The sequence below is a fragment of the Meles meles genome, chromosome 5 (genome assembly GCF_922984935.1).
Source record: "Meles meles chromosome 5, mMelMel3.1 paternal haplotype, whole genome shotgun sequence".
In the NCBI taxonomy this organism is placed as follows: Eukaryota; Metazoa; Chordata; class Mammalia; order Carnivora; family Mustelidae; genus Meles; species Meles meles.
In genome coordinates this window covers 12,351,403-12,375,454 of record NC_060070.1, presented here as the reverse complement: position 1 = coordinate 12,375,454, position 24,052 = coordinate 12,351,403, and the positions used below count along the sequence as shown (strand labels likewise).

Here is a 24,052-nt window from a genome sequence, read left to right as displayed (position 1 = left end):
AGGAAAGAAAATAATCAAAATTTTACTAAGGAATTCTGTAAATCAGAATGCTTCCTTCTACTCTCATTTGAAAATGACATTGTTTCAACAACTGACAAGTGGAGGCGGCAGGTGGAGTGACCTCGGGGCCCCAAGCCAACAGAGAAGGAATCTGATCGTGGCACCAGCCAGCGGGTACAAAGGACCACTGAAGGCAGAACTCATCTGACCTGTGAGGTGTATCCACGAGGAAAAATATCTTCCAAAGCTCATTCAATTCAAGTACCTTTAAGGTAAGTTAAAAGAAACGTCTACTCAGTTGTATTCTTATAGAAATGTTAGATTTGCTTTGTATTTTAATAAGAAACTTGTCTTAGTTCTTGATTCTCTTAGCTTCTGTGACTGGTCACCCCCTACGAGTGACTTTTCTCTGCCAAGTTTAGAAACGGGTGACATGAAAATGCAAACAGTTGCCTTTTTTAGATTTACCTTGCAGCATTTTTGCAACTGATTTGAAGTATATATTTTAAATTTCATCGAACCAAGCAGATGATGGTTTTAAAGCGAATAACAAAATAATGACTGAAAGGCTGCAAAGCTACACCTGGATTTTCTTTCTTTTCTCAACAGTTGATGGCTCTACGGGGCGCACAGGTCATGGCCAGTGGAGATGGAGTTTGTCGTACAGGCTGCTGACCTCTCAGTAACTGCACTGCACGTTCCCGGTGGTGTCGGGTGAGCTGTGATCTCGGAGTTCAGGTTCATGGCAAAAGGGGGGAGCACTGTGTGGATGCGTGTGACGGAAGGACACCAACAGGTCAAAGCAGGGCACCCTATTTGGGGTCCCTCTGCACAAAGAACTGTGCATATGAGACTAGGGGGCCCACCACTTAAGGTGGAAACACCGGGGCCAGCTGTGAGGCCCATTCCAGGACTTTCAAAAGTAGAATGTACTTTCTCCCCCTCCACGGATCAGGGCCATCGTATACAGCTGTGCAAGTCCCACGCTGCGTGCAGGGTGAGTGTGAGCCGAAATCCAGCTCGGGTTCTACTCGTCCAGTAACACACATCCCGCTGGCGCCTGCAGCTTACCAGGGGCGGTTACGTGATGCCATCCTTCCAGCCGGCACCCAGACAGCCGGTGGCATCCGTCACGGACTCTGCTCCAGTGTAAATCCTGGCCTAATTAGAGCCAGGAAATGGCAAGACAAGGATTTAACATCAGTCAGCTCAAATCCTCCAGTGACTTGTGTGGGCTGCGGGGGTTTCAGGATGCGGCTGCCCGCCTGAACCTGAAGTCATTCCACGGGCTAAGAGGACACTTCCTGGAACCAGAGGGAGAGCGAAGAGATGGGGCTTTTGTACAAAGGGGAGGTGGGATCAGAAGATGAGAAACGTGTGCCTCGGAAGCCAGGTGCCTTTAACAGCTAAAGTTTGGCTATTATTAGAAGGCAGCCTTTTAAAAACACGTATCACACACGGCTTCCTGCCTTACTTGGGCCTAATTAAACATTTTCTTGGCTGAAAATATCACTAAGGTCATTTCAGGGCCTCTGGACGTGCGTGGGCCCTGACGCACCGCCTTCCGTCTGGGTTTCCGGACGGTGGCTGTGCACGGAGCAGGAAGCGCGGCGGAGTGCGGGAGCCCCCGCCACATACAAACACGCTTGCAGGAACACCTCGTGACGTCATGCTGGCTGTTGCAACATCCTACCTGCTTCCTAGTTCTAAGTGTGTCCTTGAAAGACATACAGCAACTTGGTGGGAAGTGGCCAGTAATTTAATCAACTGCCTAACGGACCCTCCATAGAGACCCTTAAATGATGGGTTCAGAGAGCTCCGTGCTGGGAGGGTGAGGAGCCCAGAGAGGGCACAGAAGCCCTACACCTCTTCCATGTGGCTGTTCCTGAGCTAGATTCTTTATAATAACTCAATAAATGGAAGTGTTTTCTTGAGTTCTGTGAGATATTCTAGCAAAAGAGTGAACCTGAAGTGGCATGGGGTGTCAGAGAAATGCCCATTTCGTGACCCGTGGCTCAGACACGTAAGCAGTAACAGTTGTGACTAGCTCCTGAAGTGGGAGCAGTCTTGTGGCCCCTGAGCCCTTAACCTATGGGCTGTGTGCCATTCCAGGTAGTTCACGCCAGACTTCAACTGTAGGACTAGTTGGTGCCTAAAGACCTGGAGGAATTGTTGGTGCCGGAAAAACCACCACACAACGGGGTCAGAAGTGCTGAGCGTAAGAACAGCTCGAATGGTCTGCCCTGAGAACTCAAGGTCATTCTCAACTGCGCGAGTGTTTTTAGCTTGTACTGATGCTAAAGCGAAACCTGCCGGCGGCCTCAGAGCTTAAAGCAGGGCATCACCTTCCCCTCTGGGGCACTCAAGGTTTGTTCACTCAGGATCTGAATGGCAAACGACATTTACAGATAGCGTGAAGAATCCTAAAAACAAGGTTTCTAATCTTTAAAAGTGCTTAAGGATTTTAGGAAGGGTGCCAGAGAAAGGCAGAGAAGGTGTTCTTACGCAAGCCCTCGGTAGCAGTACTTCCTCCGGAACTGAAATGCATTCTGAACGACCTTCTCCACCAGCTTGAAGGGCTGCTCGATCCTGGGCCGCACCAGCGGGATGAAGTGCACCACGCCCACGTCCACCTTCGTGGCGAACAAACATGCATCACTTTGTGGCGTGGCAGAACGTGACTAAACAATTCGTCTTTGTCAAACAGGCAGTTGGTTGTGGACCGCGTGGTTCTCATAAACCCTTACATGGACTCTGGCTTCATCCCCTGCGGGCCGGTAAGCTGCCGCACTTGGCCTTGAGCTGACTCAGTCATCCCAGTTGTGTCTGCTCTGTAATGACCTCCATAGTCCTGTGCTCGTTGATCACTGAATTTTATAATGTGTTTACAATGGCCTTTAAGATCAAACCAAGTCATCATTAAAGTCAGCAGGCAGCTGGGAGAGCATTCGCGTACTTTGCTTAGCTTTGGAATGCGGAAAAAATAAGCTGCGGCAGCAGTTCTGGCTAAACGGCAGGGCTTCCGACCCCGAAGGGACGGCAGATGGCCCCCCAGGGAGCACTTAGTGCTAAACTCCCCAGAAAGGGAACCAATTAGGACACCACTTATTTTGGGTAGAGACACTGATTAATCAGCCGGCCCGAATTCATGCCTGTCGTCGGCATGGCCACGTCACTTTCTGGGAGCGACCTGAAATGTCCCGGGAGGCCCAGGCAGGATCAAACAGAAAGGGGACCCCTCGCCCCAGTGTCACTGTGTGGGTGGTGAACAAGCACCAGCGGTTGAGATTCTTTAATCACTGGAAAATAAAACTTTTCAGGCATATCTGTTAAGAGATTTATATACCCTTAGTCTAAAAATGGACTCATGGTAAGTCACAAGTCTATATTCAGAATAACAAAGGAACAGTACTGCAAGTAAAGACAAAGGAGAAACGGAGTCAGAGCAGTTACCATACACAAAATGCTGGACAGAGCCTATGGGCTACCAAATGGGAAGTCTGTTCATAATTTACAAAAGCCTCAGTCTCTAAGGAGTTGTGAAATTTGCTACTTAGAACATCACACAGACTCTACAAAGGCTAAGTACGTACAGCAGCTGGTGCAGTAGGGGTCGCACCACTGCTTTTCACAAGGAATTCACTCCATTTTTTAAATTCCACAGGGGTTATCTTGTTCTCTTGCTTCTAAAAATCCTGGGGCTATCCAACTCCTCAAATCAGCCTGTAATACACAAGAACGGGAGTGTGTTCAGTTTCTTGACTTCAGGGTGCTGGAAAAGTACTTGTGTGTGATGTGTGGACAAGAAAAGAAAATGAAGACATGCCCGGCCCCAGGGGGCCTGGACAGGCTTTTTGAAGAGGAGCCAGTGGTGTTTCTCCTGCTGCCTTGACTTACCCTTTCCTCGAACAATCACTGATCCAGTCCCTAATGTCTCGGATTAGCTATGGCGCACCTGCGGGCTACCTAGAGGAGGCCCGTGGGAGGCGTGCTGAGGACGGCCTCGGCCACAGAGTGAAAACGGCCAGCAGAGAGGCCCTTCCACACCGACTCCCCGAAATATCCATTAGCCTCCAGGCTGCTTTAGTGGAATAGTAGTTATTACACTTCAGAGAGTGACTATCTGGAACATTAAATGTTCTCATTAAATTTTAACAGTTTTTCCAACTGTGTTCTGTGTGTTGCTTCATCAGTTTCTCCGAATTCAGTAACGAGCACTCCCACAGGAAGTGAGGTGCTCGGTTAACAGGCCAGGACCTTCTGTGGACTGGCACAAGCCACCACCAGGCACCAGGCTCCAGGGGTCGGGGAGAGGCACTGAGGAGGCTAAGATGGCCTCGGGGTTTCGGTGGAGTGGACAGGAGCACGACAGTGAACAGGAAGAAAATCCGGCTTCCTCTGAAAGCATTTCTGTGACAGGAAAAGAGCTCGTGTGTATGGAGGACGGAGGAAGAAGCCGCCCCAGATCAACGATAATGACTTTAAATGTCAAAGACTCTGCTAAACTCTGAAACATCCATCTCCACCTTTCCTCCTATTGATCTGGAACACAGACGGGAACCCAGCTGTCCAGGAAGGTTCTAGGCCTCGCCCTGCCCCATCACTCTACACCTCTCCATGCCTTCCCCCATCAGTCTACTGGCATCCCGTCCCTGTCCCCTACTCTGCCGCCCTCCATGACAACTCTCCGCCCATTCTTCCCCTTTACAACGGAATCTTCACAGGCACCCGGTGTGATCCAACAAGCCTCCCATTCTCCAAGGAAAGTACTCTTTTAGCGAAATAGGATACAATTTGAGCCCCAGCTAACCCCAACCCACCCCAGCCCATGAAATATAAAAACTACCTACTGTTCAAATAGTGTCCCGGATAAAGGCTCAAATACAGGGTGAGACACAGTCTCCTTCAGACACTGCCACTTCAGCTTTTCTGGATTTAAAAATTTGGCTGCTGCTTTATTTGCCTGATTTTATTCCTTTGAGATAAGGTTGGTGTTTGCAAACACAGGAACTGTCTCACATTTGCTTTAGATAAAGTTCTTTAAGCCCTGTACGAATATAGCAGCACCCTATGTTCACTGCAGCAGCCTCCTGAAGTTGGGATGTAATTTGGTTACCCAGGTAGGTTGGCTACAGTATATCCCAGCTCCAAGAAAATACCCACTCACACTCACAATCCAATATAGTTCCTATTTAGTGGAGGACCCTGAGAAACTCAGTGTGAAAACGACTACTCCCACAGTGTGTCCTGCTTCTCTGGGAAACCTCCTGTACTCTTCTCTACTCCTGACTCCAAAAGCACTTTTCGGTGCTTTTGAATGATGGAGCCCATTTTCTCCTGAAACACAGGAAAGCTGCTTGGTAACTAGGGTAACAGATTTAAAAAAAAATGCTTTTTACTTATAATTGAATGCTTATTTAAAACTTGCAACCATTATTTTTGCTTCCCTGAATTTTAACTCTCTTAAAGGGTTCCCTTACCAAAAGAGAAATCAGGATATAGGCACCAGATGCACTTAAAAATTCTATTTTAATGTTGTCAGCCCCCTTCCAAACTGAAGTCTACTGGTATACTCACATGACCTTCTAAAACCTCAAATTAAAGGACTTATAGCGAATTTAAATATTTGCCTCAAATCCACTCTAATATCAACACTGGACCATGCTGAGATTATATGCTTCCCAACACTGGCAGCCGTGGCTACAAAAGGCGTCAGGCAGCAGTTCCATTTTCCAGGCCAGCGTGTCAAGGGCATGACTGCTTGCGGCTCAGAGCAGCACTTTGGACTCATAAGAGACCTGGGATAAGAAGCTGTTAAATCTCCAGCCTTAGATACTGCCAACTCAGATCGAGTCAATGAGAGAAACGAGAACGCTGAAGAATGGGTAGTCAGTTCCTGACAGAGAACCGTAATATGCCCAAGAGCTAAATAACCACCCGCGTGAAAAGACACAGGCACAACAGGGGCCACACGCTAAGAAAGGGTCTTCGACACCTCCCCTGGCATTCACAACCACTGAAGGACAATCCCGTGGAAGGAAAAATCCTTAGGAAGCTACAGTTTATAATTAGCTGAACCGAAATCATAACTGGGAGAGGTAGAAGGGTGAGGAGGAGGACAACAGAGAATAATCGATAAGCCTTCAGGAGCAGGAAGAGAAGAATTTTCAAAGCTCAAGGTGGCACAGTCTCGGACTCGTTTGGATGGGACTGGGAAGGATGTGGCTGCATCTGCGACGCCCGGGAGCACCTGAGGCTTGGGAGAAGCACATTCGGGGTCCGGTGAAATGACGAGAGCAAGGTGGGTGCCCTCGCGGAAGCCGGGGTCCTGCACCCGCCAGAGTCTGACTCTTCAGGTGCCAACACCAAGCTAATGACAGCCTCCAGTTACCACTGCCCCGGACACGAGTAACAGCGGCAAGTCACTGATGTCTGGGATCCTCGCGTTACATGTTTTGTAGAAAAAACATCACAAATATGAATGTACATCAAATTTCCTATAACTGTTTTATTCTGCCTGTAATCTTTGTCCTAAACCCAACTTAAGGACAGAATTTCCGTTTTAAAACCTTAAAATGCAAACACTTTGACAGCATCCTGTGTGTACTCAACATGGGCTAAAGCATGGTTCATCCAACACATCTTTCTTTAAAGCTTAGAATTTGTATTTCCTATAGCAATATTAATTTCTCCGTAAGTTCTTCCCCACCTTTTCTCCCTCCTATAGATTTCTGAATGGTTTTTCTCTTTCCTCAGAATCACAAAATAGTCACAGTACGTCCCCCTCCGAGCCTAAGTATGTAAAGACTAGACCATGGCAGCGAGCTGAGAGCACGATGAGGAACGAGCCCGAGAGGCCCACAGGAGGGGAGCAGAAGGAGAGAGAAAGCATTTTATGGTGTACATTACACATGTAAACGTATGCATGTAAGTACATGCTACAAATTGTGCCTATTAGTAACAGCAGCAGCAGCAGCAAGGTGAGTCAGGGTCCCTTCGTCCCAAGATAAGGAAACAATTTCAGGGAGGTAAATGCTTAATGCTAAACCAAGCACAAGAGGGACAGAACTATCCAACGTCAGATTAGAGTTCTCTGGTCTTTTTAACCTGGAGTTCCTGGATGATCACTAAAACCATGACCCTCCCCAGAAGCCCTGACTTTGGTGTTTGTGAAAGGGCAGCAGGTGGAGGTGTCCTGCTCCTGCTGGGGCCACAGGTGGTAGCACCCCACACAATCAGGAGGCCCAGCCTCTGCTTCCGCAGGCCCAGAGACTGCAGCACCTCAGAATGGTCCGTCCCCGGGGAGACTTTCAATCTCGGCCGACTCACAAGCACTTAATAAATACTGCTGCTATGAAAGATACTAATATTTAAAGACTCATAAATGAACATGGATGCAAACATATTACTCATAAGGAGCCATAAATGCCAAAGAGACTAGACGCAAACTCCAGTTGCCTTGTCAGTCCCTTCCTTTCCTACAGGCAAACTACCTACAAAGGGAGCTCCATTAGGATTAGAAGGCGGCGCAGCACCATGGAATGGGAGCAGGCATGCACAGACTGCGGTCGCAACGGGCACGGACACCAGCCCGAGGGCCTGACTACCCGCTGGCACGGCACTGCTGGATTCTCAACCACGTGCTGCAAATAAAGCACCCAGACCGGCATTCCTTGGGCTGAGGTACTTGTTCTTTAAATGTACTCATGCTGTCCTTTTTTTTTTTTTTTTTTTAAGATTTTATTTATTTGACAGACAGAGATCACAAGTAGGCAGAGAGGCAGGCAGAAAGAGAGGGAGAAGCAGGCTTTCCACTGAGCACAGAGCCCAACGTGGGGCTTGATCCCAGGACCCTGAGATCATGACCTGAGCCGAAGGCAGAGGCTTAACCCACTGAGCCGCCCAGGTGCCCCTGTCCTGCTCTTCTTGTTTCTGACTTGAAAGATATTCTGTCCTTTTAAAGGTGGATTCTAAAGCTCCGGGATTAAACCCTCTACATGCTTATTTTACTTTTTAACTCATGGAAGTCTGGGGGTGCCTCAGGGTCTTCCCTATGTATCACCAAAGATAAAAAAATGACAAAACAGTATTAGAATAATTGGGGTCCTAGAAGAAGAAGAAAGAGAGAGAGGGGCAGAAGGTATATTGGGGTAAATTACAGTAGAAATTTCCCCTTAATTTGGTGACGGGAACAAGCATCAAAATCCAGGAGGCACAGAGAATCCCCCTCAAGATCAATAAAAATAGGTCCACACCCTATCATTTAATACTAAATCTTACAAGTCTCAGTGACAAAGAGAAAATCCTGAAAGCAGCTCAGAACAAGAGGTCTGTAACATACAACGGTAGAAATATTAGATTGGCAGCAGGCCTATCCACAGACACCTGGCATAATATATTCAGAGTACTAAATGAGGAAAATATGCAGCCAAGAATACTATCTCCAGCTCGACTGTCACTGAAAATAGAAGGAGAGATAAAAAGCTTCCACGACAAACAAAATTTAAAAGAATTTGCAAACACCAAACCAGCCATACAGGAAATATTGAAAGGGGTCCTCTAAGCAAAGAGAGAGCCTAAAGGTGACAGACCATAAAGGAACAGAGACAATATACAGTAACAGTCACCTTACAGGCAATACAATGGCACTAAATTCGTATCTCTCAATAGTTACCCTGAATGTTAATGCGCTAAATGCCCCAATCAAAAGACACAGGGTATCAGAATGGATAAACAAGACCCCACTGATATTCTGTCTACAAGAAACTCATTTTAGACCCAAAGACACCTCCAGATTTAAAGCGAGGAGGTGGAAAACCATTTACCATGCTAATGAACATAAGAAAGCTGGGGTGGCAATCCTCATATCAGATCAATTAGATTTGAAGACAAAGACTATAATAACAGATGAGGAAGGACACTATATAAGGGTCTGTCCAACAAGAAGATCTAACAATTTTAAACATCTATGCCCCTAACATGGGAGCAGCCAATTATATAAACCAATTAACAACAAAATCAAAGAAACACATCAACAATAATACAACAGATAGTAAGGGACTTTAACACCCCTCTTACTGAAATGGACAGCAAAAGATCAGCAAAAGATCAACAAGGAAATCAAGGCTTTAAATGACACACTGGAGTAGACAGACATCACAGATATATTCAGAACATTCCATCCCAAAACAGAATACACATTCTTCTCTAGTGCATATGAAACATTCTCCAGAATAGGTCACATCCTAGGTCACAAATCAGGTCTCAACTGGTCCAAAAGATTGGGATCATTCCCTGCATATTTTCAGAATATTTCAATGCTCTGAAGCTAGAAGTCAATCACAAGAGGAAAGATGGAAAGAACTCAAATACGTGGAGGCTAAGGAACATCCTACTAAAGAATGAATGGGTCAACCAAGAAATTAAAGACGAATCAAAAAAATTCAAGGAAACAGATGAAAATAAAAACAGAACTGTTCAAAATCTTTGGGCCACAGCAAAGGCGGTCCTGAGAGAAAGTTTTTGCAATAACAAGCCTTTCTCAAGAAACAAGAAAGGTCTCAAATACATAGCCTAACCTTACACCTAAAGGAGCTGGAGAAAGAACAGCAAAGAAAGCCTAAACCCAGCAGGAGAAGAGAAATAATAAATATCAGAGCAGAAATCAATGAAATAGAAACCAAAAGAAGAGTAGAACAAATCAACAAAACTAAGAGCTGGTTCTTTGAAAGAATTAATAAGACTGATAAACCCCTGGACAGACTTATTAAAAAGAAAAGAGAAAGGACCCAAATTAATAAAATCATGAATAAAAGAGGAGAGTCATCACAACCAACACCAAAGCAATACAAACAATTATAAGAACATAATATAAGCAAATATACGCCAGCAAATTTGACAATTTGTAAGAAATGGATGCATTCCTAGAGGCATATAAACTACCAAAACTGAACCAGGAAGAAATAGAAAACCTGACAGACCCATAACCTGTAAGGCGATTGAAGCAGTCATCAAAGATCTCCCAACAAACAAGATGCCAGGGCCAGACAGCTTCCCAGAGGAACCCTACCAAACATTTGAAGAAGAATTAATACCCATTCTCCTGAAACTGTTCCAAAAAATAGAAGAGGAAAACTTCCAAACTCATTTTATGAGGCCAGCTTAATCCTGATCCCAAAACCAGACAAAGACCCCCATCAAAAAGGAGAATTACAGATCAATAACCTTGATGAACATGGATGCAAAAATTCTCAGCAAAATCCTAGCCAATAGGATCCAACAGTACATTAAAAGGATTATTCACCATGTCCAAGTGGATTTATTCCTGAGCTGCAAGGTTGGTTCAACATCCGCAAATCAATCAACGTGATACAATACATTAATAAAAGAAAGAAAAAGAAGCATATACTTATTCTCAACAGATGCTGAAAAGGCATTTGACAAAGTACAGCATCCTTTCTTGATCAAAACTCTTTACAGTGTAGGCATAGAGGATACATACCTCAATATCATAAAAGCCATCTATGAAAAACCCACAGGAAATATTCTCAATGGGAAAAAACTGAAAGCTTTCCCCCTTAGTCAGGAACACAGCAGCAATGTCCACTATCACCACTCCTATTCAACATAGTACTAGAAATTCTAGCCTCAGCAATCAGACAACCAAAAGAAATAAAAGGCATCTGAATTGGCAAAGAAGTAGTCAAACTCTCACTCTTTGCAGATGATATGATACTTTATGTGGAAAACCCAAGACTCCACTCCAAAACTGCTAGAACTCATACAGAAATTCCATAAAGTGTCAGCATATAAAATCAATGCACAGAAATCAGTTGCATTTCTATACACCAGCAGAAATTAAGGAGTAGATTCCATTTACAACTGCACCCCAAACCATAAGATACCTAGGAATAAACCTAACCAAAGAGGCAAAGAATCTGTACTCATAAAACTATAAAGTACTCATGAAAGAAATTGAAGAAGACACAAAGAAATGGAAAAATATTCCATGCTCATGGATTGGAAGAAAAAATATTGTGAAGATGTCTATGCTACCTAAAGCAATCTACACATTTAATGCAATCCCTACCAAAATACCATACATTTTTTTCAAAGCAGTGGAACATATAATCCTAAAATTTATATGGTACCAGAAAAGACCTGAATAGCCAGAGAATGGTGAAAAAGAAGATCAAAGGTGGTGGCATCACAATTCCAGACTTCAAGCTACAGAGCGGCAATCATGAAGACAGCATGGTACTGGCTGAAAAACAGACACATAGATCAATGGAACAAAATAGAGTGCCCAGAAGTGGACCCTCAACTCTATGGTCAACTAATCTTCGACAAAGCAGGAAAGAATGTCCAATGGAAAAAAAGAGTCTCTTCAACAGATGGGTGTTGTGAAAACTGGACAGCCACATGCAGAAGAGTGAAACCGGACCATTTCCTTACACCACACAGAAAAATAGACTCAAAAGGGATAAAAGACCTCAATGTAAGACAGGAATCCATCAAAATCCTTGAGGAAAACAGAGGCACCAACCTCCTTGACCTCAGCTGCAGCAACTTCATCCTAGAAACATCACTAAAGGCAAGGGAAGCAAGGGCAAAAATGAACTACTGGGACCTCATCAAGATCAAAAGCTTTTGCACAGCAAAGGAAACAGTTAACAAAACCAAAAGACAACTGACAGAATGGGAGAAGATATTTGCCAACGACATATCAGATAAAGGGCTAGTATCCAAAATCTAGAAAGAACTTATCAAACTCAACACCCAAAGAACAAATAATCCAATCAAGAAATGGGCAGAAGACATGAACAGACAGTTCTGCAAAGAAGACATCCAGATGGCCAACAGACTCATGAAGAAGTGCTCAACATCACTCGGCATCAGGGAAATACAAATCAAAACCACCAGGAAGATACCACCTCACACCAGTCAGGAAATGAGAGATGTTGGCAAAGATGCAGAAAAAGGGGAACCCTCCTACACTGTTGGTGGTAATACAAACTGGTGCAGCCACTCTGGAAAACAGTATGGAGGTTCCTCAAAAACTTGAAAACAGAGCTACCCTACGACCCAGCAATTGCACTTCTGGGTATTTACCCTAAAGATATTAATGTAGTGATCCGAAGGGGCACGTGCACCTGAATGTTTATGGCAGCAATGTCTACAACAGCCAAACTATGGAAAGAACCTAGATGCCCATCAACAGATGAATGGATAAAGAAGGTGCGGTACATATATGCAATGGAATACTATACAGCCATCAAAGGAAACGAAATCTTGCCATTTGCAATGACGTGGATGGAACTAAAGGGTATTACGCTGAGTGAAATAAGTCAATCAGAGAAAGACAATTATCATATCATCTCTCTGATATGAGGAATTAGAGAGGCAGGGTGGGAGGCTGTGGGGGGTAGGGAAGGAAAAAATGAAACAAGATGGGATCGGGAGGGAGACAAACCATAAGAGACTCTTAATCTCAGGAAACAAACGGAGGGTTGCTGGGGGTGGGAGGGAGGAATGGGGTGGCTGGATGATGGACACTGGGGAGGGTATGTGCTATGGTGAGTGCTGTGAAGTGTGTAAGCCTGGTCGTTCACAGACCTGTACCCCTGGGGCAAATAATACATTATAAGTTAATAAAAAAATAATAAAACGTTGCTTCCTCTGAAAAAAATAAATAAGAAACATAAATAAAACTGATGCAAGCTTTATAATTTGGCAAGACCACAAAGTCCTCAGGAACGCATCGCACGCAGTGCCCTGGAGCATGGGCTGGGGCTGGAGGCAGGAGACCTAGCTGCGTAGGAGAGAGAGTCATGCAAGGAAGCCAAAGAGGAACAAGGAAAGAGGAAGGTCAGACCTAAACAGGGATCCTCAGCACACTGTCTCAGATACTGCTACTAAATGAGGATGTTTAAAAAGGAACCCACCATGTCCTGCTCTTCGAAGTAATGTGCAAGGAGGGTGCAACAGTGAGGCCCGACAAACACGTATTTATACCACATGTGAGACTGACAAAATCAGACTGATCTGCAAATGTCGCCACAAAACCTTAATATTCTAAAATTATGTGAGGAGTCTTAATATTCTAAAATAATGTGAGGAAGGCAGAAAACAAGTCCCAAGATCCTTTCTCAGAAAGACATAAAAAAGAGAAACCAAGCCTCAAACTAAGGTAACCGATACTAAACGAACGTGAGTGCCCCCTTACCCAGAGCTGGCTTCGTGTGGCGGCGGTTTCCCGCGGTCACACGGTCTGGAGGCAGATGATCCTCCTCCCGGGTCCAGTGTCAGAAGGTCCCCAGTAGCCTTATGCTGTGTCACTGCGCCGATGTCTCTCCCCTCCCTTCCGCTCATCATACATTTCATTTTCTCCCACCACCATCGTCGTCATCATCATCATCAGAGTGAGTGCAGGACAGGAAGGTATTTGAGACCACACATAACTTCCATTACAGTGTAACTGTGGCTCAGTGTTCTACTCTATCATTAGTCATTCTTCGCTACTGTGCCCGACTTATAAATTAAACAAGGTACGTATATATAGAAAAAAGCATGGTGTATAGAGGGCTCAGTCCTAGCTGCACTTGTAGGCATCCACTGGGGGTCTCAGAACACCTCCCCTGCGGTAAGGGTGGAGGGGTGGGGAATACTCTGAAGAAACACGTTCCAGACCGATAAAAATCAACAGAATGACGATCGCCTCTCAGACATCTGAGAACAACTAAAGAATATTCATCTTCATTTTTTTTTTTTCCCAGAGAGAATGTGAACACACACGCAAGGTTGGGGAGAGGGCAGAGGGAGACGCAGAGAGAATCTTAAGCAGGTCCATGGCCAGTGTGAAGCCTGATGTGGGGCTCGATCTCACGACCCTGAGATCATGACCTGAGCCGAAATCAAGAGTTGGATGCTTAACTTACTGAGCCACCCAGGTGTCCCCTGAATTAACATTTTTTAACAAAGTCCTCACTATAACCAACTAATCTATAACCTACTAATTATAATAGTTAATTGTCTCCAGGCTAGCCTAAAGCATCACTTTAAAATGACCATAAAGATGAAGGAAAATAATGAACTGATCGTGCTCACAGCTGATACTATAAATTTCCCAAGACTGGGTCAGAAGAGAACATTATTTTACGACTAAGTCAATCACTTTAAATTTGTGGGACTAGAATAGGTGACTACTTTAACCTTACTCTACACATTCATTATTATTTTTTTAAAGATTTTATTTATTTATTATTTGACAGAGGGAAAGTGAGCACAAGTAGGGGGAGCAACAGAGGGAGAGGGAGAAGCAGACTCCCTGCTGAGAGGCAGCCCTATTCGGGGCTTGATCCTGGGACTCCGGGATCATGACCTGAGCTGAAGGCAGATGCTTAAACCAACTGAGCCACCTAGGCGTCCCTGTACATTCATTATTTTTAAGGCTAAAGAGAAAGCAAATAAGAGAAGACACGTTTTTAAAAAAATCAGAACCTCAGCTTTGCACTGGCATTAAGTGGGCAGCATTTTAAACATACCGTGAGTGGGCATCATCCCAGACCAATGATGTAAGAGCCATGGGGCCCGGCCTGGGCCTCGGGCTTTTTGAAAGCCAGATGATGTTATGTGTGGGCAGGAGTGAGGAACCTATGTCTGGTGAACAAGCTCATACAAAAGTATGTATTGTTATGATTTCTAAAATTTTCAGTTAAATTATTAGGTCTTTCAGAGAAAAGAGAAAAGCCTGTCTGAATTTCAGATTATCATTACTCAGAAAAACACACTAAGGAAATCACACATGATTTTTTCTTTAAAATAGCTACATGAAAACATTTTGAAGAAAATAGATGGACTGCTGAGTCATGGGCCAGCTGCTCTGCAGAGTTGGTCACGGACTCTGCATGGGAAGTGTTTTATGTAAAGCCACAGAGATGTTAGGGTTATGTTTTTTTGCAGTTATCCGGACCACCACAGAAAGAAATGACTCGTTATAATAAGACCTAGAAATACATTCTTTTCAGGGCACGGGGGTGGCTCCGTCAGTTAAGTGTCTGACTCTTGATGTCGGCTCAGGTCATTATCTCAGGGTCGAGAGATCGAGTCCTGCGTCCAGCTCCATGCCCCACATGGAACCTGATGAAGGTTCTCTTTCCCTCTCCTTCTGCCCTTCCCTGCCCTGCTTGTGCTCTCTATCTAAAGAAGAGAAAAAGAAAAAGAAATACATCTTTTCTAAGTAGAGGCAGGGAAGTACTATGAGTGTATAAGGGCTTCAAAAGTCACAATATCCTGGGCCTGGATGCCATTCCTGCTACTCACTCATTTCACAGCCTTAGTCCAGTCACTTCTCCGGAGCTCAGTTTCTCACGTGTAAAATGAGGATCCCTATTATTTCCCAGGCTTGCCCTGAGAACCAACTAGCCCAGTGCCTCAAATGGTACCCAGCACACAGGAAGCAGTTTTATAAACAGTACATATTATTATTAGGCCAAAACGACAAAAACCCAAGAGTTACAAAATGACTTAAAATTGCAGTCTCCTTTAGAAAGGACAAAATTATACTTTTAAATCATACAAAGTTAATGTATAGTTTCATGTTATTTTATATGCTCAAAATCAGTATCTGAGTGCATTCAACAAGCATCTGTTGTACCCTCCCATGTGCCTGCACCATTCCTGGCCCAGGAGACTCAGTTAACGAACAGGTCATACAGGAGTCCGTGCCCTCACGGGGTTGCTCGGCCAGGGAGTTAGCAGCAGTGGGGCTCAGAGGTGGTAGGATTCTCGATCTATTTTGAAGTTTAGAACAAGATGATTTAGGTATCGGGTATGGAGGTTTTTAACATCTGGGACCTGCCAAATCCAAGGAGGAGTTCGCCATGAATGGACGTGGGGAAAACAAGGACCGGTGTGGGGAAGGTCAGGAGGTCGCCTTGTCCAGGACGGGTCTGCCACGTCTATCAGCGACGCCGCACTGGCTGCTGGATATAGAACTCGGGTGTGCGGGGGCAGAGGGCCTGGGAAGAGGCAGAAACTAAGGTAAAGCTAAGATTTATCTACAAAAATCTTCAGACTTAAAAAAGATTTAATTCTCTTTAATGTCCACAGTGAAAGCAGATGAGGTCAGTGAGTTAGATTTCTCTAGCAACCCCTACTTTTCCATCTCCTTTTCTATACAAGGCATTCTACCTTGATTAAAGGTCTGTAATTTATGGAAGCTATTTGCATTCGGAAGTCTGCTCTTCTAGAAGAGGCGTTAATATTTTATTGGGTGAGTGTTCCCATCAAGCAGGAGAATGATCACAAATGTTTTGAAAACAGACATGAGGCCCCCTTATTCTGGAGGCCAGAGCTGGCAGCAGGCTGGCCCTTCCACCTGCCATCAGGAAGCCTCGGCACAGGTGAATCTGTACTGACCGCCACGGAGAGCAAAGCAAGGCGAGGCGCTAAAGGGATCTGGCGGGTTTCTTCTGCTACGGAAGAAACAACAATGCTGTTTCTGTTAGTGCCTGAAATTCAACTCTACTTCGTCCAGGATTTACACAAAGAATTGTTTAAATATGTGTCCATGAAAGAAAAGTTTATATATTAAAATCGTAACATATGGCTAAAAAATCCACAGGCTTTAGATTTCTAAGAGAAGAAAATACATCGCTAAATGCCAGACTTAGAAAAGATGAAAACAGGGGCACCTGGGTGGCTCAGTGGGTTAAGCCTCTGCCTTCAGCTCAGGTGATGATCTCAGGGTCCTGGGATCGAGCCCCACATCGGGCTCTCTGCTCGGCAGGGAGCCTGCTTCCTCCTCTCTCTCTGCCTGCTTCTCTGCCTACTTGTGATCTCTGTCTGTCAAAGAAATAAATAAAATCTTGGAAAAAAAAAAAGATGAAAAAAAAGCAACAAAAACAAACCAAAAAAAATCTAGAAAAAAATCCAGATAATTGAAATGTGTATTTTATTCACTGCTTTAAAAGAAATGGCTGAGAAATGGCCCGAGCAACCCCGTGAGGGCACGGACTCCTGTATGACCTGTTCGTTAACTGAGTCTCCTGGGCCAGGAATGGTGCAGGCACATGGGAGGGTACAACAGATGCTTGTTGAATGCACTCAGATACTGATTTTGAGCATATAAAATAACATGAAACTATACATTAACTTTGTATGATTTAAAAGTATAATTTTGTCCTTTCTAAAGGAGACTGCAATTTTAAGTCATTTTGTAACTCTTGGGTTTTTGTCGTTTTGGCCTAATAATAATACGTACTGTTTATAAAACTGCTTCCTGTGTGCTGGGTACCATTTGAGGCACTGGGCTAGTTGGTTCTCAGGGCAAATGTGTATTTTATTCACTGCTTTAAAAGAAAAGAAATATCAACATTTGGAAAATCAAAAAAAAAAATCCAATTTAAAATTATCTTCTTTCTTTGTAGCAGCTATGAATTTATAGCTTGTAGAATTAAAATTAGTGAAGAAAAAGAATATGCAAGCTCAAAATAGATGGACATGAAATATGTCTGTATCATTATTCATGCCACTAGGACCTCAATATCTGATTTCCCTGTTTCACTTAATATGCTCCCTCACATCATTTTGGGGTAATTTCCTCACAACGTTATCTAGAAGTTCTAATTTATTAAGTTACACTTCAGAAACCTTTCTCAGTGGAATAAATAACAGAAGAAATTTAAGGACTCGCCCACCCCCCTAAAAAGTACTTGTAGGTTTACTGGTCAGATTGTAGTCAGCAGTTGTCGTTGAGTTTTCTTTTTCCTTTTATTTAAAAAAAAAGCATATATATATTTTTTAAAACTTCTGAATTTTTTTCAAAGTTACTGATTTTGTGACTCTTGATTTCAAGCAAGTCACAAGCACTTGAATAAAAAGACAGTCTCAACTATCACTTGCAAAGCACAATCGAGTTAAAAATATTTCAGACCACATTCTTCAATTGGGGACATAAAAGAATAAAAGAGATCTTCCAACACAGATAAAAATTCAAAAATAAATTATAACTGTGGATTAAAACATAATATTAAAGGAAAAGAAAGCCTTTTTTGTGAGCACCCAAATAATCCCTCCTCTGTATACAGTGACACAAAAGCATTTTCAGCTTTCAGGTTTCGACAAATCCTGTTGTAACAACAACTCCCTCCCTTCCCCGCCTCTCCTTTCTTAATTCTCCCACAGCTCAAAAAATGAGATAGAGAACCTGGTATTTATCTTCCAGCACCATCAGCAGTTTCCACCTCAGATTTCCATGTTGCCCTTTATCTGCAAGTTAACTTGTTGGAGCTTCATCACTAATACTCGGAAGCTGGGAGATGAGCCTCCCGTGTGTGGCTTCTCCTCTTCACACACTTTCACTGGAAGACACTGACAGAGTGGAGTTAAGACACTGACGGCTCCTGACAAAAGGTATGGAAAATGAGGAGCTTCAGGGATGGTCAGAAACATAGACCTTTAAGTATCATATAGCTTGAATTTTAAGTTGTAAATCTGTTTTTTAAATGTTCGTTTTGTTATGAATAAATCTTGTCTGGAAAACTGACTTTACATCTTAATGAAATCCACTCCAGATTTTCTGCTGGCAAATAGCCTTATAATTAACATTTGTGGGTTCTGTATGCAGGACGTTCTGGAACCATGCGAGCCTTCTCTATTTAGAACTAAGTTTGTACCTGCGACCCCACTGCTCCTCTTTACTTTCACAGCATTTCACCACACTGCCACCAGTGAAACAAAGTGTGCTTTTATTCTGTACCAGATAGAAATTTGAGAGAACAGGCCACAAACTGTATCATACTTGTGGCTGGAGAAGGAAAAAAAAAAAAGAAAGAAAAGAAAAAAGACTTCAGAGCAATATGGCTAACATGCCAGTACATTTTTACAAAGGAACAGAATAGTGACCTTCATTGTAGAGAACAAATTCTTTCTGCAAAAGTTCTCTGCAGAAGAAAGCATTTAAAATCCAGTATTCAACAGCAAGCGAGCACTCCGGTAACTGAATGCGGTGTCAAATTGTTGACACTGACTGTGTCTGTCTGTAATTCATCACGGCCGGTACTTGTTAATTAAGATGAACAAGCTGTCTGCAAGCCTGAATTACACTGAAATTTATGAAATGTATTGGTTAATGGGAAGAAAAAGGTTATAATTGGGAAGCTGAGCACAGACGGATCAACACATAAAGGTTACTCAACCAAAGTAAAAAGAGAGAAATGAGCTGCTCTTAGAGAATGGTAACAGCAATCTCGACGCTGAGGAAACCCTATGCTGAAAATGGTCTGGGAAGGCAGTAATTTAACGAACTGGCTGGAGTCTGAGATGTTAAAACCCAGAGCTGAAAACAGCTATTATAAAACTATAAATGTTGTTTCATTTTCTTCTAGAATCTTTAACTTCTGTTCTATTTTGGTCTCAGATATGAAAAGAAATTTGGAAAACAGAAAGAAATGAACCGTACGGTTCCACACAAAGCCTAACTACTCTGATGTGTATTTAAGTCTGATATTTAAGAATTTAAAATTTCAGGAAAATACTTCCCTACAATTGTCACATTTTAAGACTGCGAACAAAAATAGAACAAAGGAATTTCGACAGTCCAGGATTTAACTTCTTAGAGAAGCAGCATTCTAACTCTGTGAAGTATGTACTCTTAATACCGGTGCGGATTAGTATTACTTCAGATATTACACAGAAGCCCGGCATCAGCCTTCTTGGGCGAGTGTGAGGCTGAGCCATGTGTCCTATGACTGCTCTCTCAAGTGCTTTTCTTTCTAGGTGGGACAGGGAGTGAATGCAGTTGATAGTCAATGGTGCTTTCTGTCTCCAGATGTGGCATTTTTCTCTGCTCCTGGGGAGCACACGGAGAGGCTCTCACCAGGGTGTACCGGGGTAACCGGGGAGGGGCGGGGAGAGGTGGGGAGAGGCAGGAAGAGCAGGATACCGCTGCTGAGACCTGTGGGACACAGGGTGATTTACTGCCTCGCTGTCCTTCCTAATCGGAAAAAATGATGACGCAGAAAGTTTTATCTGCAGTTTATTTCAGCTCTAAGATTCTATGTAAATCAGCTCAATGAAGGAAGAGAAAAATTTCAAATGCCATTAAATATCAATTGTCACATGACATAAAACAAATAAACATACTATAATAACAGTCGATTTTAATTTGTGGAATACTTCTATGTGTTAGATATTGTTCTAAGCCCTTAAAATGCATTTAACTTTTTGATATACATACAGTAATCCTCCCCCCTTTCCAGAAGAGGATACTGAGGCACAGGGAGGTTCTGGAAAGCTAAGAGTTGACCCCAGTGTTTTGGGTTCAGAGTCCATACTGCCTTTTGTGAAATATACGTGAATTGTGGTAGAGCCACGATGTCTTAATACATCATTCAAAAATTAATGCAGAAACACAAAAAAGCTGTTATTACTATATTTCAGAAACCACTGTATTTCTTCCAAGGCAGGAAGCGTTCCAGATTAAAGCATAGCCAAGCCACAAATTCAGGGCTATCTTTTCTCTCCTTGAAAGGAAAGAAAAAAAGGAAAAAAAAGAAAAAGAAAGTTAAATTATTTTTGGTATCCCTTCATGTACTACTAATGATGTGGTTATTTCTGGCGTGTAATTTCAAGATTCAGTGTCACTACTGAGTCCGTCAGGATAACTGGTTTCGCAGCAGACGATTTCATTTGGGTCAGGGAATGATTCTGGTCCCGACTAGACAGGATCACACATTCTCATGAGCAGGAGACAAGAGGCTTAATTGTTCCAGTTTTGAGTATCCTGTACCTGACGTGAAACGAGTGTTAACCTAGATAAGGATTTTGCAAAAGTTTCTTAACTGGAAATCAGGGATAATCATGCCCATGGTTTTACCTTCTTTCTGCGAATTTCCTTTCCTCCTTAAACAGTTCACTTGGGTCACATGGTGGGTACTTAATTTTTTTTTTTTTTTAATAAAACCATCTTTTTGAATACTTGAAACTTTTCCACTATGTATTTATAAATCATTTTTAAGAACTGGGCTTAAACACTGTTTCTAATTAAAATACTCCATAGATAATAAGGAAGAAATAGTTTTAAAAACCTCTAATGCTATTAAAATTCTTATTAGATCCTCCAGCTGGAATCTGATGTCAGAATTTCCCAAGGCACGCTGCCCATGTTATAGACAACTTCAGCAAAGTTTAAGTTTTAAAAAGAACAAGTGGACAGCTCTTTCCCTTATGCCATGTATCATGCACCACCCATCCACCGGCACTCAGGAGAACGGCAGCCTATGAGAGCCTAGTGTGAGCTTTTCTCCTGGACTGCCATGTCCTCACCTACTGTGGGGTCTATTCAAATGTGTTCTTTGCTCCCACTGGACGTGGAAATGGAAGCCCTTTGCTTATGCTTTCTTTCAATCTTGATTTTGTCTTCTTTCCTTAGCCTTTGTCACTTGGTTCTCTGCTGCAGGGAGAAAGCTACAATCTTGATCAAATACGGGGTAACGGTGGGCAAAGATAAAGGGGACGTCATGGTGTCAGCTGGGCTCCAGCTCCTCGCTTTCGTCCTGGCCTTATCCGGAGTGTCTGGAGTACTCACAGCCACCCTGCTGCCTAACTGGAAGGTGAACGTGGACTCGGGCTCCAACATCATAACGGCCATCGTGCAGCTGCAAGGGCTGTGGATGGACTGCACGTGGTACAGCACCGGGATGTTCAGCTGCACCCTGAAGTACTCCATCCTGTCCCTCCCCGTCCACGTGCAGGCCGCACGGGCCACCATGGTCCTGGCATGTGTTCTGTCTGCTTTGGGGATCTGCGCTTCTACAGTAGGGATGAAATGCACTCGCTTAGGAAGGGGCAGAGAAACAAAGAGTCACGCTTCTTTTGCTGGAGGAGTCTGTTTCATGTCTGCGGGGGTCTCTGGTTTGATACCAACCGTGTGGTACACGAAGGAGATTGTGGCAGACTTTCTGGATCTGACAGTTCCAGAAAGCAACAAACAGGAACCTGGAGGAGCCGTCTATATTGGATTCATTTCGGCCGTACTACTCTTGATCTCTGGCATGATTTTCTGCACTTCCTGCATTGAAAAGAATCCAGAAGCTTGGCTCTATCCACCCAAGCAGCAGCACATCTCCACCACACAACCAGAGGGCAATTCAGCATACAACCTGAAAGATTATGTGTAAATAACTGTGTAATGAACATGGACTTTTTAGATGCCTGCTGTGACTTCTGTCTTTTTGCTCTAGAGAAAAAAATCTAAATGAGGTCACTTAAAATGCCGACAAACTACTGTGCATAATTGTTTTAAGATTACTTTTCCATTACTATTTTCATGTTTTATTGAGGGGTCTATAATTGAGAGAGGTTCTGTTGTATTAGGCCATTAACTGATGGCTTTTTTCCCCCTTTTAAGATAAACCGTTGATGTATTTTCTGGGTTGTTACTAATTGGATCTTATTAAAGGACTGAACTGCCAAATATACAAAGCACCTTTCTCTGGTGTTGATCTAGGGTACCATCTGCTTTTGGTGTCTGTCTGCAACACCACAGTGACCTGCTTCTGTTTTCAAGCCCCACTGTTGGAACCTAAGGGAAAGAAGAGATGTCCACCTGTCGGGGCACCTGGGTGACTCTGTGGGTTAGGCCTCTGTCTTCGGCTCGGGTCACGATCCCAGGGTCATGGGATCGAGTCCCACATTGGGCTCTCTGCTTGGCAGGGAGCCTGCTTCCTCCTCTCTCTCTCTGCCTGCCTCTCTGCCTACTTGGGATCTCTCTCTGTGTGTCAAATAAATAAATAAAATCTTAAAAAAAAAAAAAAAAAAAAAAAAAAAAAGATGTCCACCTGTCTTCAATGCTGCCCAAACCAGCCTCCCCAAGTTCCCACCTACTATGACCCTCCTGCTTCTTTTTTCATTTTAGAAACATCATGTACATGTGTGAGAGCCAACAATAGGATATTCAAAGTTGGTAAATGCTACCATAGCAAAGCAAAACCAAACCAAACTAAACGCACACTGAAATCTCTGGGACTTGAAAGCCTTAGGTCCAAAGTAAGTGAGAATGACAACAGTCTGATGGAGAATGCTCAAGCAGCACCACTTCCGCTGCAGGCAAGAGGATGTTCCAGGTAAAGTCCATTAATCCTCCAACAACTCAGACCCCTCCAATCCCCTCTCACTGGTTACTATTTGGATGATAGAAGTTACTTTTAAGTTGTCATTTTTGTTCTCAAGTTTGATTCATGTTAGCAGAACATTGCTATTCTCTTATACATGAATTGCTTCAGTAAGTTAATAGAAAAACAAAGTATAAAGAATGTTTTTTAAAAATATAAGTTAAATTAGGAGATGTAATTCAAATAACAAGAAAATAAAAACTGGGTTTTCTAACGTGCAATGGGGACAATGCACAGTTTCTAGTAATTCGGGTAATTTACACTTAGTCATTGTTCACCATATAATGGTAAAAGGAGAAAAAGATTATTTCTTTGTACTTTAGTAACTCAGGAAGTGGCAAGAATATCTTTTATGTGATTACATATTTTTCATTTGTGTCTATACAAGTAGAGACTAAAGTATTTTATACCTAGTTCACACATTTCTCTTCTGCAACAATGTCATTAGCTGTTAACAGAATAGCTAAAGTGAAAAGGTACTATTTCTTATGGGAATTAGGAAAAAAGACTTATTTAAACAGAAGTTTAAATGATCGTTTAAAGTATGGATTGCTGAGACACGTGGGTGGCTCAGCCAGTTAATCAGCTGCCATTGGCTCAGGTCATGATCCCAGGGTCCCGGGATCGAGTCCCACCTCAGGCTCCTTGGTCAGCGGGGAGCCTGCTTCTCCCTCTGCCTGCTGCTGCTCTTGCTTGTGCTCTCTCTCTGACAAATAAGTAAAATCTTTAAAAAAAATTTGATCCCCTTAGGAATCAAAATATTTCCTAAACAAATGTCATACTAAAAATACCCGATGAAAAGAACAGTTTTAAGCAAATTAACGTGACAGGATTGCTATGACACCTATATGGCTTTCTCATTTGGCTCAATGTGACCG

General features: G+C 43.2%; 2 protein-coding genes across 5 annotated transcripts in view; one reads left to right on the top strand and one right to left on the bottom strand.

The window, feature by feature from the left end:
- TFB1M (transcription factor B1, mitochondrial) overlaps positions 1-24,052 on the bottom strand; it is a 74,112-nt gene that overhangs the window by 341 nt on the left and 49,719 nt on the right. Inside the window, exon 6 of the mRNA XM_046004860.1 lies at positions 2,506-2,633. Within this exon, the coding sequence (XP_045860816.1) occupies positions 2,506-2,633 (128 nt within the window). The remainder of the gene's footprint in view (positions 1-2,505; positions 2,634-24,052) is intronic.
- On the top strand, positions 4-22,721 carry CLDN20 (claudin 20). Of its 4 annotated transcripts, XM_046004863.1 has the most exons (6): positions 4-272; positions 610-714; positions 6,757-6,927; positions 7,467-7,683; positions 18,227-18,414; positions 21,461-22,721. In XM_046004863.1, the coding sequence occupies exon 6, from the start codon at positions 21,522-21,524 to the stop codon at positions 22,179-22,181; it is 660 nt and encodes a 219-aa protein (XP_045860819.1). In that variant the 5' UTR covers positions 4-272; positions 610-714; positions 6,757-6,927; positions 7,467-7,683; positions 18,227-18,414; positions 21,461-21,521; the 3' UTR covers positions 22,182-22,721. The 4 variants fall into 4 exon arrangements, with proteins under 4 accessions (XP_045860819.1, XP_045860818.1, XP_045860817.1 ...); XM_046004862.1 differs by lacking the exon at positions 610-714 and having other exon boundaries at positions 6,757-7,683; XM_046004861.1 differs by lacking the exons at positions 4-272; positions 610-714 and having other exon boundaries at positions 3,731-7,683.

Coding starts and splice junctions, on each gene's coding strand:
- CLDN20 (XM_046004862.1), top strand. CDS start 21,522: ATGGTGTCAGCTGGGCTCCAGCTCCTCGCTTTCGTCCTGGCCTTATCC.